The 20,684-nt window shown below is 43.7% G+C and overlaps 1 protein-coding gene across 6 annotated transcripts in view; it reads right to left on the reverse strand.

The window, feature by feature from the left end:
• Positions 1–2,384: 2,384 nt before the first annotated feature.
• Positions 2,385–20,684, reverse strand: part of LOC147888768 (conserved oligomeric Golgi complex component-related / COG complex component-like protein) — a 53,408-nt gene continuing 35,108 nt past the window's right edge. For 2 of the 6 annotated variants that reach the window (XM_087392478.1, XM_087392477.1), the window contains exons 11-13: positions 20,075–20,213; positions 19,731–19,915; positions 2,385–4,171 (exon numbers count right to left, since the gene is read on the reverse strand). In XM_087392478.1, the coding sequence (XP_087248604.1) occupies positions 3,779–4,171; positions 19,731–19,915; positions 20,075–20,213 (717 nt within the window). In that variant the 3' untranslated portion in view covers positions 2,385–3,778. The remainder of the gene's footprint in view (positions 4,172–19,730; positions 19,916–20,074; positions 20,214–20,684) is intronic. The other 4 variants (XR_015543018.1, XR_015543016.1, XR_015543017.1 and 1 more) reach the window with 4 other exon arrangements.

The following is a 20,684-nucleotide window of genomic DNA, read 5'->3' on the forward strand; positions in this document are numbered from 1 at the left end:
TTATCACCCCCAAACTTCTTTTGCAAGTTTTCAATGTCCACATTTTAGAGACTTGTTTCATTGTATTTATGCAATGATTTAATGTGCTAGTCGCTTATCTTCTAAGTACTAGCCCAAATGGCACTGTACTTCCTTTCTTTTCCCCCTCTTGTCTTTCTATCCCGTGAGCCATCCATGTTGGGCATACAACTCTACATATCTCCTTGAATAGAGTGCCAGATGTGGATTTTTATCATTGACAATCTCCTCTTTTTCTCTTTTTTCAATAATGCATGCTTCTCGAATATTCTAAGTGCTTACCACTATCTTTGCATTCCAAGATAAAGTGCTTTGGAACCTTTTCTTACTTAAATTCAAAAAAATGTGAAAACTACCTTAATCTATCTTGTGTTCTTTTTGTTGAAGTTGTATTGTTGTTTGATGCTGATTGTGGGCCCTTTTGATTATACTGATTTATAGCATTCTTGGTTTGTGTAGAAGCTCAATAGGCGCAACCCCTTCAAGGTAGCTATCTATGTAGAGTGGGGCAAGTATACCTCTATTGCAAGTAGGGATTGCTAGAGACAGCTCCCTATGGATCTTGTGCAAGCAACAACCCCCATAAGCGCTAGGAGCTCGATGCAAGGTTGGGGGGAGCCTAGAGTGGACCAACAACGTGCAACTGAGGCATAAGGACTTGTAGGTGCCCTACAGCCTGCACAATGCCAAGAGGGGGGGCTAGAAGAGCCTCTTGCTTCCTCTGGCATAGGGGGTTAAGAGCCCCATGACCTATTGGTAACTAGTTCAATATCAAACAAGGGAGGGGGGGCTAGAAGAGCCCCTCGACCCTACTACCTATGAGAGAGGGGACTAGAGAGCCCCGCGACCTATTGGAGCTATCATCAAGCCACGACCAAGAGGGAAGAAGAAACAACAAGACCTCACAACCAAGAGGGGAGCCGAACGCTGTACCAAGGGGGACGGGGAGAGAGAGAGAGAGAGAGAGAGAGAGAGAGAGAGAGAGAGAGAGAGAGAGAGAGATGATACTTACATTTCAAGCATTTTGGAGAGAATGAAAAAAATCGACGAAAGAGTACTATATACATGATAGAGCGGGCTAATAATAGCCTCGATTAATTTAAAAGAATGATTGTACTCATGATAGTATAACAAAGGCCGTAGTTACTATGGTTAAATAATTGAGAAAGGATTGTAAAGATCAATCGCAATATAAAACGTCTTGTGTGGCTCCAAATAGCTAGTTAACTCACATCACATGGAACTGAAGTTCAAAAGTAGCATATAATATGAAATGAGTTGATAGGCTAGGACACGTTCATTGCAAGTAGAGGCGGTTTGGTTGTATCAAGCTAGTTTTGATCCAATGATAACGAACAAGTTATGAGTTCTCTTTTGTTCAAACTCTGTTGTTATCTTCTATTGTCTAAGTGTAGAGAGTGCATGATAAGTCAGTATTCTCCCATCATCATACAGTTCCCCCCCATTAGCTAACCATGACATTTGAGTGTTTATTTGTTGCCGTTTTTTTGGCACCCGAGCACACTCACCTAGGACTGCAAGAGTAAGCATATTCACTCAACACAGCACCGAGCAAGTTAATAGACAAAGCAGTTCTCAATTAGCTGGGTGAGTGTACATTTTACTTAAATGAATACGCATTAATCCATGCATGACTTTCCTTAAATGTTCAGATTTTATTAACAACTAATACTTTCAAGGTTTCCAATTGATTTAATTAGGCGCAAGTTCTTTCACAAGTTTCACATAATTATGCATTGATTGCATTTTGGCTCAAATGGTTATGAATGTTAAGTTCATAGTAAGAATATCCACATACATCTACATGAATTCAAGAACATGCCCAAACTCATCATCTGGAATCATCAACGTGGTGTGCAGTTGCAATCTCATGACCATCACTCACAATGTTGAAAACCATAACTACATCACTCATACTAGGGTGACATATCCACACCCACAATGACTTGAGATTCATTTCAACAAACGTCTTCCTAGTGCGTTTCTATCAACACTCCAGAGGTGAAGGGCAGACTAAGCCATGACAAAGGCCAGCACTGAAGTAGTCCAAATTCTCTCCAATCAAGCTAGAGAATGTCTGCTACCTACTTGACCAATGGTTCTGGTAAATTTTAGATTTCTGCAATTGCAGCAACGTATCAATAATTATTAAATTAACTCATCCGACCCAAAGCATGTCAACCAAAATCACAAGTTGTCAGCAAACATTCCAAGACAGTCACATACGTATATCTCATTTCTTTTCTAAAATGGGCACCTCAACCCAAAAGGTGCCCCAAGAATCCTCTTGAAGTCTCCAATAATTATTAAATTAACTCATCAGACCCAAAGCATGTCAACCAAAATCACAAGTTGTCAGCAAACATTCCAAGACAGTCACATACGTATATCTCATTTCTTTTCTAAAATGGGCACCTCAACCCAAAAGGTGCCCCAAGAATCCTCTTGAAGTCTCCACACTACATGCTAGTTCCCAAGTCAGCAACAAGCAGATGCAGTCTTGAATTAAGCTCAGCACTTCCAACATTTAAACATATGAATGCCTAAAATCGAATGAGCTGCACCATGTCTAATCACATAACCACGACTGTAAGTAGGGTCTATCAAAAATAAAACTGCATTCCAAACTTTCTAAATGGACACGCAGAACTTCATTGCATTCCCATTTAATCCGCTTGCAGCTACATTTTCCATGTTGAAGGGCATTCATTAACACACCAAATTGCTAAGAAGGATTTTCTTCAAGTGCTATGATAATGGTGGCAGCAGGTTGGGCAAGCCCACCATGCAAATTTGAGAGAATCAGCATAAACCAGCTGGCGCCAGAAGTTAGAAGGCTTCATGAGAATCTGCAAGTCCAATAAAAAGGCCCAAAGATGAATCTATAGAAGACAACAGACTAATAACGAAGAGCTGCCCTGAATCTATCAAAGATGCAGATCATTTAGCCCAAATTATACAAAGAAAGTAATATCTGAACCCACTAATTTTTTGTATCCGCTTTTTTCCAAGTCTACTGTCACAAGGTAAATCCTTGACTGCTGAGGTTATAAATCAATCTTCCATCTCTTGTAAAAAACTCTTACGCAACTTGAACAGGGAAACTTGCTGATTTGAAATCATCCACCATGGGCCATGCAGAGCTTCAATCAACTGGACCAGAATATGCCCCAAGAGGAGAGGTGTTCAAATGCTTCTACTTTTCAGCCTTACTACTCGATAGCAATGGCCCTCAAAGTTGCACGATCAGTTGCATAACCAGAAACAGAAAGAGCTACTAAGAATATAATTTTATAGTTAGTAAGAAGGTGCTGTACACAATAATAAGAATTGTGATTGAAAATGGACTTATAACATACTAATGGACAAACCATTTCAAGTTCCTTCCAGGGCAATCAGTACATTTGGTGGGACACACTAGACTAGACCAGTATTCAACCACAACTAACACATACTACAGTTCAAAAAACAAATCTAAGAATGAGCACAGCAAGAAATCTGGTTACTAGCTCACATTAGTGAATTGAAGTTAACCGAACAAACACAATTTTTAGAGACACCAATAAAGTATAATGAGGATAGAAACACTACCTGTTGTCATTAATACTTGATTATTTGCTACGCCTCACAAGCACATCTCTGCATCAACCTTCAGCACATGCAACCACTAACTGAGCAGTACACGCACCCTCATGCCATGATTTTTTTACGTTGCTAGACCAAGTTAAAGAAAGACATATTATTTATGCTCTAAAGCTTGAGACTGCTGTGCAGATATAACAGGACCATCATCCCCAAGCTGTTCATCTTCTGTTCTGCTAAGTTGTATAGTACTAGCTTCTGATTCTCCAACCGGCATCTCAGACCCATTCTCTCTATGTTCAATTTCACCGTTCATTAAAGGTCGCACAGACTCTGCATCAACATCTGAACTTAATCTATCACCTGTAATTATAGAAGAGGATAATATGTTACCATCCTCCACTGTTCTGCTTATCCCATTGTCACGCAAAACAAGGAATGATGCAGTGAACACCAATCGACAAAGGTTCTCTAAAAAATCCTTTGACTGTATTAAATTTGAACCAGGATAACACCGTCCAAAGCAGGAGACACAGTAAGGACATGCCACCTGCAAGGTCAACAGTATGATATTTAGCCCTCTATTTAAATTTTTGAAAGACCACGGGGAAGGGGCGCAGGGGGGTGGAGATGTTTGACCCAGAAAACTAAATAACATCAAAAAATTGAATTTACATAATCAAGTATCGAGCATTAGAAGTGTCACATGAGTCTCCAAAAAATTAGAGTTAATATGTAAGTTCATTTCTAGACAGAAAAATTAACAATCTCTATTTTTCCTTACTGAACGAAATTCATCTTGCTCGCTTTACCACATGATATAGATTTCTCGCAGATTGGTTCAAAATTTTAAGCCACTTGATTCAACATGTAAAAAGTAGCACAGCTTTGTCTGCGCTCTGCTACTCATTCTCATCTTTTACATGTTCTAAGGGATGTCCTCCTTCGATCATTTTTAAGACAGCCTTATTATTCAGTAAAAAGATACTGAGTTCGCAGAACCTACTGCTCTACGGACAACAACAGAAGAATATGCTAAAGAAAAAGTTGCTCAGAAATCTCAATTTGATATTAGTTATACTCATGTTTGTGTAAAGAAATCTCAATTTGGTATTAGTTATACTCATGTTTGTGTAATTTATTCACCTACCCTATATAAAGTGAAATCGTGACGTATCTGAGTCATTGCAAGAAATTCCATCAAAACAACATGCATTTTGAGGCACATTCTGTGTTTTTAGGCATACATTGTTGCAATTATTTTAGGCTTGATAATCTTGTTGGGCGATATTCTCAAAACATCCACATTAGGTGGAGGCTTAAGGATCTCAAAAGTGCCCCTCTTTGATGAATCTAGCTTCATTTGAAAGTTTTTAGAAGCTCTTTTGTTGCAATAAATGTGTGAACCTTCTATCAGGGAAGCCTTAAGGTCAATGCAAGCTTTTCAAGTAGTGTAAAGAGGCGCATAAAAGGCAGAATTTCATATCTTGATTGTTAGTTATGATTACTCTCTCAAGGACGCGGTGAGTAAGATCTCCTTGCTAAGGAGTCTCAGGTAGGCCTTCTAAAAGAACCACAAGAAGCTATGTCCAAAATTTACATGGTTGAGGACTGAGACACAGTGACTAAGGAGTTTCAGGTAGGCCTTCTAAACGCACCACAAGAAGCTATGTTCAAAATTTACATGGTTGAGGACAAAGACGTTATGCATTGACCACTGCTCTATTACAAAAGTTTCTTGCAAAATACTCTCTAGCAACAAAGTGAGAAGCTACGCATTAAAATTCCAACACCCACTTGGCCATTAGATAATCTCTCTCTGTAACCCTGGGCATGAGTGGCTGTGTTGGATAAATAGGGTCAATACCCCACCCGTTAGCCCCTATATAAGGAGTGCGACAGGGCTTGATACCTGTAGGAGTATGGGTATGTCCGGGCATGTCGAGAGGGAGGTGAAAAGACTGCCAAGTGGCAGCAGACAGGCTGCAACATGCTCAGCAACAGATCGTCCTACATATTGCAGCCAATGAGGCCACCCTGGTCAGCAGATATGGCTGACAGTAGACCCAAAGAGTGGGCTGATTGTGGGGTTCATTCTTGGCAGCTCATGCATATCTTACTTGAGCAAGAAGCAACCCATTGTGGTCATCTACCCTGAAACGAACAATTTCTAAGCTCTCTGGTTTTCGTTGATTCTGATTAGCTCACAGGCGCTGGCATCAGTATTTCCTCCCAGCCAATCTCATGGATCGCATGCTCACACAAGATACGTAAATTTTTTTTAATCCTTCATGCCTATCCACAAGCCCACAACTCCCTAGATGGTTCCCTCTGCCACATGTCGTCATTTTAGACCTTTAACTTGGTACACCATTTACCCCTCTCTTGGGGCACAATTAAAACATTTGCCCCTTGGCATTATTACACATTTAGGTGCACCTAGCCCTTAGCACTCAGAACCACCTAGTCGATGCCAATACACCCTCACCTAGGACCTTGGCAGTTACTTCCCTTGACCATTTTATTTACGCACATAAAATATTACAGAAGTCAGTCATCTAAGGGAAAATGCCCACCAATCTTTCCGAGGTCATGCTATCTCGGCTAGAGCATAACATTCCTTCCCTCTTCAAGCATCAGCGTCCTCCATGATGAAATTTGGGAACACTCTCCGTAACTAGTATACGGATTCCCACGTAGCTTCCGATAGAGGTAAACCATGCAATGCAACCAATACCGTGGGTATCTTCCGATTGCGCACTTTCATTGTTCCTCGGTCCAGGATTCTTGTTGGTTTGCGTCTTGCATTATCCTCTATCTCCTGAAATAAAACCACACCTTCGATTAGTGAGTCACCAGTATGCAAAAATTTCTTTAAACGAGAAACATGAAACAATGGGTGCACCTTACACCCTGGTGGTAATTCTAATTTATAGGCTACCTTGCCTATTCTTTTTTGAATTAACCATGGCCCACAATATCAAGGTGATAGCTTAGCACACTCTCCTGCAGTCAAAGACTTGGAGTGCGAACGAACTCTGAGAAAAACTTTTTCTCCTTCCTTCAATTCTCTAGTGGATTGGTTCTCATCCGCGTACACCTTAGCTCTATCCATAGCTTGGCGGATGTTAGCTCTCGCAAGTGCTAGCATCTCCCGACCACAAAGTTCGCGGCACTAGGCACTTTCTGAGGTACTCCAACTATAGTTGGAATTGCTGGTCTATAACCATAGTTCAGCTCAAACGCACTGAACCCTGTAGAGAAATGTTTTCTATCATTGTAGGCAAACTCCAACAATGGCAGCCACTTGTCCCATGTATGTTGCCTCAATGACACATATGCTCTAAGCATATCCTCTAAAATCTAGTTGATTCTTTCTGTCTGACCATCCGTTTTTGGATGATCCCCACTACTCATTCCCAACTCAGTCCTTAGTGTCTCAAATACCGCAGTCCAAAAATGACCGGTAAATTTGACATCTCTGTCTGACACTATGGATCTGGGTAATCCATGCAGACGAAATATGTCTAATAAACAAATCCGCCACTTGCGGGGCACTAGCAGATTCTCTAGTTGGAATGAAGTGAGCCATCTTGGTAAGACGATTAACCACCACAAGTATAGAATCGTATCCACCTTGTGTCGTAGGCAGACCTACAATAAAGTCCATGGAAATGCTCTCCCACTTACTTAGTGGTATCTCCAAGGGCTGTAAAAGTCCGAGGGGCTTCACCCGCTCGGCCTTACTTACCTGACACGAAAAACAACATGTCACATATTCATGAATATGCTTTTTCATCTTTGGCCAAAAGAAATCTCGCTTCATGAGATCATATGTCTTCTCGACTCCTGGATGTCCCGCACACGGGCTATCATGGCACTGTTGAATGACTCTCTGCCTGAGATCATTCTGATTAGGTACTACTACCTTGCCATTTCTTTTCAGCATACCATCTCTTATGGCATATCTTGCATAAGTTTGGCCTTTTTTGAATGCCAAGTCATCATTTTCGTTTTTCCTGGGTTTTAACACATGAGCCTTAGGCCATAGACTCTGGACAAACTCGTCCACCTTTTAAGTTTCTCTAATCTCGGCCATTAGAGCACTCTCTAATACCGTGAAACTCATATTATTCATAATGCGTGACAACGCATCAGCAACCTTATTATCCTTCCCTCTTCGGTACCGAATCATCAAATTAAACTCCTGCATGAGTTCTGCCCACCTAGCTTGGCGGCCTCTCAAGTCAGGTTGTTTACAAAAATGTTTCAGAGTATCATGATCAACATCCACATAAAACTCTAATCCATACAAATAATGTCGCCATGTTTTCAAAGCATGGACAACAGCATACAACTCTAATTCATGAGTTGGCCAATTCCTTTGAGAGGGAGAAAGCTTCTTGCTTTCAAAGGCTACTGACCTTCCCTCTTGGAGGAGAACTGCTCCCACCGCAATGCCACTTGCATCGGTTTCCAGGAACAACGGTTTCTGGGGATCAACTATTTTTAACACCGGTCCTGTGACCACATCTTGTTTTATGGTGTTAAAACTTTCTTGTTGATTCTGTCCCCATATAAAAGGTACTTTATCTGAGGTCAGATCAGTCAATGGCGATACTATTTCGGAATATCCTTTGATATGCCTTGGATAAAATTGGACAAATCCCAAGAATGATCGCAAAGCGGTCAGACTCTGAGGGATTGGCCAAGTCAGTATCGCAGGCACTTTCTTTGGATCCATTTCTACCCCCTTTGGAGTAATTATGAATCCTAAGTATTCAAGTCTAACCATGCACAGTATAGTTTTCTTCTTATTTACATAAAGACTAGCTTTCCTCAAAGTACTGAACACTATTCTTAAGTGTTCACGATGCTCAGTAATACTTTTACTGAATACTAGAATATCGCCAATAAAGTGTACTACAAACTTTCCAATATACGGACGTAGTAAATCGTTCATAAGCATGACGAATATAGCTGGAGCATTGGTAAGTCCAAAGGGCATTACCAAAAACTCATAATGACCAAACTTGCTTCTAAAAGCGGTTTTATGCACATCGTCGGCTTTAATGCGGATCTGATGGTAGCCACACTTAAGATCTATCTTACTGAAAATTACGGCCCCATGTAATGCATCTAGCAAATCATCGATCCGAGCCATCGGATACCTGTGCTTAACAGTGATATTATTCAATGCTCTGTAATCTATACAGAGACGAAAAGTATCATCTTTCTTACTCTTTGATATCACTGGCGAAGCAAAAGGTGAAAAACTGGGTTGAATCTGCCCCAGCTTGAGGTATTCTTCCAGTTGTCTTCGCACCTCAGCTTCTTCTGTAAAGCTTAGTCTATAGGGAGGTCTATTTACAGGTTCTGCCCCCGGAATAAGCTCAATTTTATGTTGAACATTCCGCTCTGGAGGTAACCCATAAGGTAACTCATCCCTAAAATAATCAGAGAACTTCTCCAATATCTCTTTAGCCAACTCGGCCATTTCCCCATCTTGGGTAGCCTCAGTGCTAGTCGACGCATCATCAATCGACTCTACCAATGCTATACACAGACACAGAAACTCTTTCGGAGTCTTCCAAATTTCCATGGCTGAAATCAATGGTCCTCAAGGTAAATCCTTTTCACCTCGCAAAACATATTCTACCCCGTTCATCTTGAACTGGTAAATATGCTTTTTCCAATCAATGGCTGGATTTTTTCAAAAATGCCAAGCCATGCCTAGGACTATATCTGCGTGAGCTAGCCTGGTCAAATCAAAGTCCAGCTTCTCAACATAGTCCTGAATTCGAAGTTCCAACTGGGTAACCCTCTGGTCCCATACTTCAGTTGCACTTCCGTCCGCCATCTTGACCGTATAAGCATAGTCAAACGGACTAGTTTTCAACTTGAGCCTCTTAATAAGCTTCAAGTTAATTACATTGTGCGTTGACGCTAAGTCAAACAACACAATCACATCACGATTGGCTACTTGCCCTTTCATTTTAATCAACTCGGGCTCATCGAAAACTGTATACCCCGTTGCTGCGGGCTTTGAAAGGATGTTATCAGGTGCACCGCTTACTAACTTAGTAATAGACACACTTAACAACACAGGTACTAACCTCTGAGAAGGTCCCGCCAATTGCATCTGCATATGTTCTGCATTGGGACTCTCCTGCATCTCCGCGTCGCATTCAGATATTATCATGTTGGCCATGCGACGGTCTTTATTTAGTGGATAATCTTTCCACTGATGTCGCTGAAGGCAGCCGAAGCACAATCCTTCTTTTCTAGCTTTCTCCTTTTGCTCAAGGGTCAACGAGGACTTTGACCAAGCCCGGGCTGCCATTGGAGTTACTTTCCTTTTCACCCAACGGTGGTACTTGTCTTTGATGGTCCCTCAACCGGCTTCACTTGCTTGGTTTGGCCACTTGGCTGCGAGACACTTGTCTTTGAAGTCCATTTCCTCTGAAATCCCCCTTTTCTCGGGTACTCATGCAGAGTCCCTGCCTGCACAAACCCACTAGGTCTACCTCTGGCATCCTCATAGTTCAGGGCTACTGCAATAGATTCATCTAATGTAGTCACATATTTAGCCCGAACTTCCATTTTAATCTTGTCGTTCAGTCCATAGATATAGTCTTTCAACTGAACCGACATAGGAAGAGGGTATGTTATTTTCATAACACATTCCCTGAATTTGTCAGTGTACTCTGCCACCGACAAATTCCTCTGGCGAAGGTTTCTATAAGCATCCCAAGCTCGGGAATCTTCGTTGAGTGGAAGAAAGTGTTTCTTAAATTCAGCTTTAAACCCTTCCCAAGTGGTAGGGGCAACTTGATCTTTCTGTTGCTTAATCCACCATCTATCCGCTACCTCAATAAATAGGTGAGTGGTCTCGCGGATTTTCTTTAGATCAGATCCAATTTCACAAATGGCGAAGGCTTCTTCCCACTTGTGTAACCAAACCTCGATCACATCAGAACTGCGCTCGGTCATCCGACCAACGTACTTCTCCGGTCTATAGTTGGCAATATTAGGTACCTTGACCTTCGCACGTTCTGATGAGTGTATACTGGGCTCTGGCTCTGCTGAAGCTTTGCCCTTTTCATTTCTAGATGGTCTAGCCGACAAGGCTTGCACCATCTCCCTCATTTCATTTTGACCAGCGTTCACTTGAAGCTGCTAGTTCATGATCTGCTGTAAAGCATCTTCTAGTACAGAAATCCTACCCACCAGAGTAGGTGTTGTGTGATGGGACACTTGTCGTGTAGACTGCGCTCTAGATTCGCCAGGATTTACCCTGGAATCTTGTCCCTCTGCCTCCATTCTTTCAAAAGGGAAAATAGAAATTTTTTTATTTTTATTTTTATTTCAACTTTTTTCCGTACGTCAAAACCCCAAAAGTATATCACACTTCGAATTCCCCTTTTGCTGTACGGGAGATGCTCCCTGGATGTTCCACGTAGTGCAGATGTCCCGAACTTCCTTCTTCTGCCCAAGCCTTTGCAAGTCTCTAGATTTCTGCAAAACTCTGTCTTTCTGACAGGAAATTAACCGACAGCAGATAAGTGGAAATTGGTGACCAAAAACCTCTTTTTTTTTCTCTCTCTTTTTTTTCTCCACAGTAATTGGATGGATAACTGTCTGGTTACACTAACTGGACCAACTGGCTCTGGTTTGGTGAACAGATTGGTAGGCTTGTTCACACGTAGGGCTTCGAGCTAGGCAACGGCCAGCCTCGAGTGATTACCCTTGTCGATCAAATTTTTCAATGCAGCCCAACATTGACGATCCCTTATGAACCAAAAAAAAGGGGATCATTTATCGCGTCAAAGGACCTCCAATCTACAAAGCTTACAAAGACGTACGTGGTGACAGATCGCAGAGCGGGCTTCTTGAGGTGAGGACCTGGCTTCTCGCGTCAGGACTGTTTGAAGAGCGGAAATCAGTGCTTCCTTCGTCGATGAGGCCACTGATACGCTTGACACCGCCAACACCTCACTCACGGGCTATATCGCTGTCTGTGCATCGTCCATCGCTACGCCTGATTTACCAAAGTTCGAAAGGGTGCACTTGCTCCAAAACCTGTTTCCTCATTTTGCAAAACCACAGCCTTGCGTTTCCTTACACGGATGAAGTTCCGAATGTGGCCAGCAGAGTAAGAGCTTAAGCTTCTGGCATCAACCACTAGCACGCGAGGCTTGTCCATCAAATAGTTGAAGGTGCGCCATGCCATCACAGCTCATCGTCAACCTACCCTGCTGCTTTCCCCCTCGTCAAACCTCTCTCCATGAAGTAATCCTCCGTCTGCGCTCCTTTCGTCCAACCTGAACGCTCACCTGCTCTGATACCAAATGAAACGAACAGTTTCTAAGCTCTCTGGTTTTCGTTGATTCTGATTAGCTCACAGGCGCTGGCATCAGTATTTCCTCCCAGCCAATCTCATGGATCGCATGCTCACACAAGATACGTAACTTTTTTTTAATCCTTCATGCCTATCCACAAGCCCACAACTCCCTAGATGGTTCCCTCTGCCACATGTCATCATTTTAGACCTTTAACTTGGTACACCATTTACCCCTCTCTTGGGGCAATTAAAACATTTGCCCCTTGGCATTATTACACATTTAGGTGCACCTAGGCCTTAGCACTCAGAACCACCTAGTCGATGCCAATACACCCTCACCTAGGACCTTGGCAGTTACTTCCCTTGACCATTTTATTTACGCACATAAAATATTACAGAAGTCAGTCATCTAAGGGAAAATGCCCACCGATCTTTCCAAGGTCATGCTATCTCGGCTAGAGCATAACATACCCACGTGAAGCTGACTACAAGGCAGCCTTCACAATAACAGTTGAGTTTGTATAGCTCAGGAGATTGTTGAGGACCTTCATGGAAGTTTGCAATCACCCACGCGAGTGCTATTACAATAGCACACAGACCTATGTTTCGTGCTTGCATGAAACACATTGAGATACACTATCACAATGTCAGAGAAAGATTCCATGTAGGAGAGATTAGACTAATTTTATTGTCCTACACAATGTTGCAGATCTTTTCACCAAGACTTTATCCAGAGGAAAGTTTGAAGCTTTCCGCAAAGTAGTCTTGATACTTTGTGGTGATTGATCTACTTTCCTGTACATGTTCATGCTGCCACTATAGGGGGGAATTTGTTAGATTATGAGTACTGTGGTGTGGACACATCCACAGGGCACTTTTCCCTCCCGTTAGGAGAATTTTCCCCGACGTTTACTATTAGAGTCAACTTCCTTTGTAGAGGACATATTCCTCATTTTGGTCTTTCTTTGTGATACAACTCTTGCGTCTCCACATTTTTGGTGTTCTCCTCTCATCCCCATTCCCAACTAGATACCTCATCCAAGAGGGAGGGAGAAGTAATCAAAGGCCCGACGTTTTGTGACAGCAATAAGGTAGAGACATGCAAACACATGCTATATTTTGCTCTGCATGATTTTTAACACACACACACACACCACACAGAAGTATGTGCAAGTGCTCACTCATCAGGATCAGTTGCTTAGCTCAAGTTCATACTAAACTAATCCTAGCCAGTCTCCAATTTTCAATCAACCACTATATCTCTGTTTTGTCAACAACATATGCACATGGCCTGGGCATCGGTACACCACGTACACTGCAGCTTTCATGCTTTCTGCTTTTGTTTTTAGATTCAAGATTGCAATGTAAGTCACAAATTTGCTGAAATCTTCCACAAACTAGCAGGGTTTTTTCAGCTTTTTTTGAACAATGCCTACACAGGGATTTGTAGAAGACATTTGGGGAAAACAGGCCCTGGAAACAGCTATGGAAGCCCTCTCAAATGGGACAGCTCATAAGGGTCACTTTCCCCAACAAAATATGCCTCGTGCTGATCGAGAAAATTGAGGTTTGGATGCCACAAATGCGGCTTTATTGGCTGATAAAGCTCACATAGACAAGACACTAGCTGAAATAAAAAAGCAAGGCGGGAAAGTACAAGAGGAATGGAGGGAGGAAAGGGCCAAGGAAGAGGAATGGGAAAAGGAGAGAGCAGGCTGGGAAAGTGAGAAAACCAAGCTTCAAGACAGGGTACATGCATTGAGAGTTGAATTACAGCAGATGAGAGAGATGCAATTGACCTCAGAGGGAGGCTGTGAAGCCATGGAAGAGCTCAGAGCAGAGAATGCAGGTCTCAAAAAAGAAATGGCTGCCATGCAGGCCACAATGAATGGCAAACATGCAGAATTCACAATTCAGCTCAATACGGGGAAGGAAGAGACGCTTGAATGGACAGTGGTGGTTAAAAGGGATCTGCAAAGCCCCTAAGAAAGAGTTCATTTCTGAGGCTCTAGAAGAAGAGAAAAGGAGGGCCAGCAAAGCATTGAATGTCTGAGTAAGAGGTTTGACAGTAGGAGACACCCCAATGGCAGACGCTCAATCTCACGTGTGAGGCAGCCTGGAAGATGGGAAAACAACAAGATGGGGGTCAATCTCACGTGTGAGGCAGCCTGGAAGGTGGGAAAACAACAAGACCACTAGTGCTGAAACTGCGGACTGCCATAGATAGATCTACCCTCGAGGGCAACTCTGAAAGGGAAAAAATATACTTGAATGACAACCTTACTCTCTTACAACAGGAGCACAGAAGGGAAGGAATGGTACGAGTAATGGCAGCAAGAGAGGCTGGAAAGTGGGCTGCCTACAAAGATGGCAAATTAATAACCTAGAAAGAGTAGATAGAGGAGAGAAAGAAGAGGGGGAATTATGACAGTGACTGGCCAATGGGATGTGTGCACAAAAGGGGCTAAAAATGGCACTGTGGAATTGCAATGGTACCCTTTGGTCTGACCCAGGGGGTTTTCTCGGAGACCTACACTGATGAAGACATGATCTTCTACATTGAGACACATGAGAGCCCAGAGAGAAAGAAAGAAAGAAAGATAATTTATTAAAGTCTTCGGAAGACCAATGGGTCTATGAGACTGCGAAAAAACCTGAATACAATGAGCTGTGGTAGTGGAGCTACTAAATGAGCATCCACACCAATGCAGAATGCAATAAAATGCAAAATGGCAGTACTAAGTCCTAAGTACAGCATAGTCGTATCCCAACTATATATATATATATATATATATATATATCTCAGCATCATCGTCGGCATCACCATCATAACCATCATCATCATCATCATGAGCAACAGAACATCAGGATGGATGAGGCTGTGGAAGCGGAGACATGAGGTCAGCAATAGAGCGTTGTCGCCCCCTCAAGGGTGCAGTCCTGGTACGTCTCCTGGTCGTAGCTCTGTGTCTAACCAAGGCCATTGTGATCCCCGTCGATCAGGCTCCGACCCTAAACAAGGAGGGGATGTCCCCCAGTGTGATCTGTGAGTCAACCCTCTGTCTGAGCTGTCGAGTCACAGGCTCCGGGTTGCGGTCATGTCGAGGTCTCGCCTCATGGGGGTCTATGTGATCTGGCTGAAAGAACTCCGTGATAGAGCTCTGAGAGGTATCAATCAAGGGAGAAGTCTGCTCCTGTCTCCGTGCTCGCAGTATCCTATCTCGATGTTTTAGCATCTCATGAATGAAACCAGCCAAACATCGCTGGTCTAGGTAGGAGAGGACACGAGCCAACATCCCAAAACTATCTCTAAAGAGGCTGTAGAAACGCCCTCGGATCTCATAGTAAACAGGACATCTGAAGATGAAATGCCCCTCTATCTCAACCTCCTGCATGTCACACAGTGTGCATATGCGCCTCTCCCTGGGTAACCGCTCTGCTCGGCTGCTCTCGATACGAAGTCTGTGTGAAAAGACCCGGAACTGCCTAAGGGAGATCCTCAACGAGTGGGGTAGGTGAATCTGTGTGTACCCTGGTGGGTCAATGAAACCCTCCACTGTGATATGTAAGAAGTGATCTCTGTAGAAGCCCAACTTCACTGGAAGATCACTCAGGCCCACAAGCCAGGTCCGAAATGTGTGTAGCTGTAATAGATCCTCATGGATAACCTAGTTGACCTCGTGTGATAGGAGGGGAGAGAAAGGAGCATACATGCTGTACTGGAAAGGGGGTAGTCTGTCCATGTGGAGTCCTAATCCTGCAAACCATCTCTCTGTGCGTGCATACCAACACCTCTGATCTCCCCCTGCTGCAAGTGCCATAGAAGAGGACTGCTAGCCATGGTATCCTGCTACACCCGAAGGTGTGATCCCCATACTCCTTGACTCGATACAGATATGTAATGACCCGAAATGCAGCATCTAGCTGTAATGGAGGTGACCCAAACTCCGCCCGAATGATCTGGTGAGGGACGGATGGCTTACCACGAATCATCTGTGATAACATAAGAACATGTAGCCGCTCCACCCTGGCCCACTCTGTATCCGACAAATCTGGTCCCCAACATGGGCTGCCATACATCCCTGCAGGGCGGACCAAGGAGTCAAAAAGCAACCCTTTGGTCCGTGGATCCTGAAAATGAGAGCAGAAGCACTGTCTCTCAAGTCTAGCCAATAAAGAATATCCTCTGCTCAGGCGCACCTGCATCGCGGGTCTCATAGTGAAGGTGGGTACGACCCCCACATAAGTGTATGATGAAACTTAACCTTGGTTTTACCCAAGTTGACCTTCAAATCATGGGACTCACAAAAGGATTGTAGTGCGTCAAGCTGTCTCTAGAGCCCCTCTACTGAGGACGACAAGAGAGCCACGTCATCTGCATAAAGTAATATCCGGATCAGCGTGCCCGCAAGAGAGCAACCTACCCCACCTTGTGCCTGCATCACTGTCTCGGGCTTGTCAATGTAGAGGCCAAACAATGTAGGTGACAATGGGCACCCTTGTTTGACCCTGATAGTGCTCATGATCTCGTCTGTCCATCCGAATCCTGTCCGAACTCTGGCTGAAACTCGCTCATAAAGTGCCATGACAACCCAAATGATCTCTAGGTCATAACCCAGATCCTGTAGGCGTCATAAGAGACGGGCTCTCGAAACGGTATCAAATGCTTTGCGGAAGTCCACAAAGCAACAGTAAACCCTCTGCTTCCGTGCCCTCTCCTCCTTAATGATACATCTGAGCGTGAGAATGTGGTCCATGGTCCCATGATCCCGCCTGAAACCGGCCTGTCCCGCTGCTCTGAGTCCTCGACACTCCGCAAATCTGTTGACCTCAGAATCAAGTACTGATGCATAAATCTTGGACATGACATGTCCAATCATGATGGTCCTATAGTTCTCCGGGTTCATGGGATCCCCTGCCTTGTGGATGGGTGAGAGTGTGTTGATGGTCCAGGTGCGTGGAAACCCCAAGCAAATGGCTTCATTAAATAGCTTGGCTAAGATCGGGGCTAGGAGGTTAATCCCATATGCAATGAACTCAGTGCATAGTCCCTCATGATCCTTCGCTCAGCCATTATGAAGTTTCATTACAGCATCCTTTACCCCCCCCCCTACCCTAGTGAAGAGGGTGCAAGATGTGGGGTGTGGCATATGTGATAGGTTAGGGACTGGCTGATATGGGATATCATAGAGCATGTGTGCATAATCAGACCACACTTGAGTGTCATTGAGTGGCGGGGGTACCGTCCCTCTAGAAATCTCCGCCTGAAGTCCTTAGAGTTGTTACTGACCAGAATGTTCAGTAGCTCCTCGTTCCGACGCACGAAGTCAAGTTTCTTCCTGCGTACCAGACGACAATACTCGCAAAGCGTCACTGATTCGCTCAGAAGGCTGTTTTTCGTTTCGAATCTGAGCTGACGGCGTAAAGCCTTACACTCATCATCGTACTAGCTATTATAGGGTACGGTCCCAAGAGGTGTTGGACGGGTGGAGCGGGTGGTGTGGGGGAAGGCATGAAGAGCAGCCTCGTGTAGTGAGCGAGTGACTAGGGCAGCATGGTCACAATTACCTTCCCACCCTTAAAATCCGCCTTATTGGTTTGCGAGTGCATGGTTGGTATCCTTGGGAAAGTTAAGGCTCTTAATGGAGAGTGCATATAAGTGTGCATTTCCATTCGCATTTCAAAAGTCTAGTGGGACTATTGTCTGAGGGGAAGCCACCTATTCCCATCACGAACCTAGGGGTTTGGCACACCTATGCGAGTACACTTTATGATATCCAGATGTAGACACCACCTTATATGTCTTCTATGTCCAAGCCCACCACATGCCACTTATTCACTACACAAAATGTATGGGGTGCATTCATTCGGCTTCATAACCAGAGAGCTCAAGATCATGAGGAACTACAGACTGAGCACTTCGCACATGGGCAAACGATCCTGGCTCTGATCCTTGCGGAGATGTTCAACCACGCTATATGCCACGGCTTTCCATCTACCTGGATCACTACCATTGTGTCCATACACAAAGCAAGAGACCCCATGGACTCTGGAAATACTGTAATCTGATGACTGGCCACACTTTGGCCAAGATCTATGAATCAAAACTGGAGAGGGAGATCAGCAATCATACAGAGACACACGGGCAGCAGGCTCTAGGGCAAGCAAGTTTCCGATGACACCACTCCACCCTTGACCACATCTTTACTTTGAGGTCCATCACTGAGGAGGTAAAATCAAGGCACCAGAAAGTCTACGCTTGTTTTGTAGACTTTCGAAAGGCTTTCGACACTATCCCACGCTCCCACATGATCAGGAGACTTCAAGAGATGCAGATTCCACAGGTTCTAATTTAGGGGTGACAAGCCTATACGAGTCCGTCAGAGGTAGAGTTCGAGACCTGGGAAGTATATCAAACTAGGTTGAGAGCACCATCGGAGTGAAGCAGAAATGCTCTCTTTCGCCGACCCTCTTCGCACTCTACATCGACGTGATCACATCCTTTATTAACCGATCACTATTGGCCGACTTAATGATACAAATACTGCTATATGCGGATGACATAGTCCTCGTATCATCTTCAGCAGAGGGACTATAGAGGCAACTGGAGGCATTAGAGGTGTTTTCTAGAGAGAGAGATACTTGAGAGTCAACCTTGGAAAGACCAAGGTCGTGATCTTCAACCCCTCACGTGCGGTACTACACTGACATAGCTTCACTTACTGAGCTGAGCCAGTAGAGATGGTGCAGTCCTACACATATACCTAGAAGCAGTCTTCACAAGACCAGTTTACAAGATGAGAGAGGCGGCCAGAGCACGACTCTCATTTGGACAAGGAGCCTTGGCCCAACTAGAGAGGCAATGTTTTCACGCGCACTTTCAGGACCCGCCAACGAAGGGCTGGTTGTTCGACATCCTAGTGAGGCCAACTGCCATGTATGCAACACCTTTCTGAGGGAGCAACATTTCGGCAACGGAGTGGAAGAGATTCAAGCGGGCTGCAAATGATCATGGGTTCTAGGATGATCTGAAGTAAGCCCTCAGTCCCACATCAGATAGTACAGGCAAAGTTCGCCATGACACCTCTCCAAATCGATGCCATCTTTCAGAGAGTGGCTTTCCTCCACAGAGTATGGGCCTTACCCCACTGGGGACTACAGGCGAGCACTGGATTCTTCCATACGACTAGCGGAGAGCAGGGCTGATAAATGATCGCCCTTGAAAGGGGGGGGAGGGGGGGCTGTAGCTACGATACTAGATCGGATTTCACCTTGTATTCCGATGACATATCATATGATGATAGTGATGATGTAGATGATCATTCTGTTTGATGGTTCTGATGGTATCAGTAACATGATTATGACTCTGTAGCATTTAGCATGGGTGTTCGTGCTCATTTAGTAGCTCCACCCTTTCACCTTGTTTGTATCAAGTTTCTCATAGTCTCATAGACCCATCAGTCTTCCGAAGCCTTCAATAAACTTTCTTTCTTTCTTCTTCCTTCTTTCTTTTTCTTTCTTTCTCTCTGTCCACCAATACATACATACATGTGTGACACGCATGCACCCTCACAAGCATGCATGCATGTGTGCTAGAATCTAGAGGGGTGCACAAATGTACATACATATTTTTATATGAATCGTTGTATCTGCGCACTTGCATGTAAAGGTAAGTGTGAGTGTGGGTGCATAGTCTATGGTAACGCTCGACTCCATTGTCAGTAGAATAAAGGGATGTTTTACATAACATATGAACGTGATTTACCTCAATAAAAGCACGGCACATAGCCATAAAAAGGTTTGATTCATTCTCTCTCAGCATGCAAGTCGCATTGTATCGAAGGAGGGAATCTGAAACACTCTGCAAAGCTTGTTGAAGTTCTAGAGCCAAAATACCCTTTAGATTTATTGGTGCACAATGCCTCAGTTCATTTAAAGCTGCTAACACACCTGCATAAAAACCATACAGATAAGTTTCCTAAAGAGATAAAAATGAAATACAACGAAAAGTGTCAGATGCTAGCAATGCTTTTATTCAAAGTCTTAAAGATGAGAAAGAAATTTAAAAAGAGACAAAGAAATAAAAAAGTGAAATAAACACCATCTTACCATTGACAAATGCAGCAAGAGGAGGATGTTCCATCAAGACATAGGGTGGGGCACTATCATTCGATGTCTCATCACTTGCACCTCTACTTCCCATACCAATAGGAGGAAGTGAAATCCAGCGATGAGAGTCCAACACATGCTGAAACAGACAGCTAAATGTCAAATGGTTGCCTGTACCTTACAAACATGTAGGCACTGGGTAACAGCAAGAAAGATACTGAGGACAGTTTTTTTTTAAAGGTGATGCAGAGATATGTCTGCAAAGAACATACCATAATCATCTCAAAGACAAATAAGGCCTAGATTTAATCAGTATAAGTAGTAAGGCTTGGCGAATTCCACTGAAAGATAAGTACAGCAAGAGAAAACAGATAGGTGACTTGCATGGAAACCCAAAGCCTGGGCTGTGGCCATAATAGATGTAGTACATGGCTGTGTTAGAGACAAAATTGCTTGCTACTGCCAACCCTTACGCAGCCGAATAAAGAAAGTCTTCATACCTTACAACAAAAACTCTGACTGCCAACTCAATCTATCACGTATGTTACAAACAGAAATTCAGAGAAGCAAATCTCATAAATAGAGGTGATGTCCAATTACATATATACCT

This window comes from Dipteris shenzhenensis, chromosome 21 (genome assembly GCF_047967505.1).
Source record: "Dipteris shenzhenensis isolate YYH24624 ecotype China chromosome 21, Dip_SZ_1.0, whole genome shotgun sequence".
Taxonomy (NCBI): Eukaryota; Viridiplantae; Streptophyta; class Polypodiopsida; order Gleicheniales; family Dipteridaceae; genus Dipteris; species Dipteris shenzhenensis.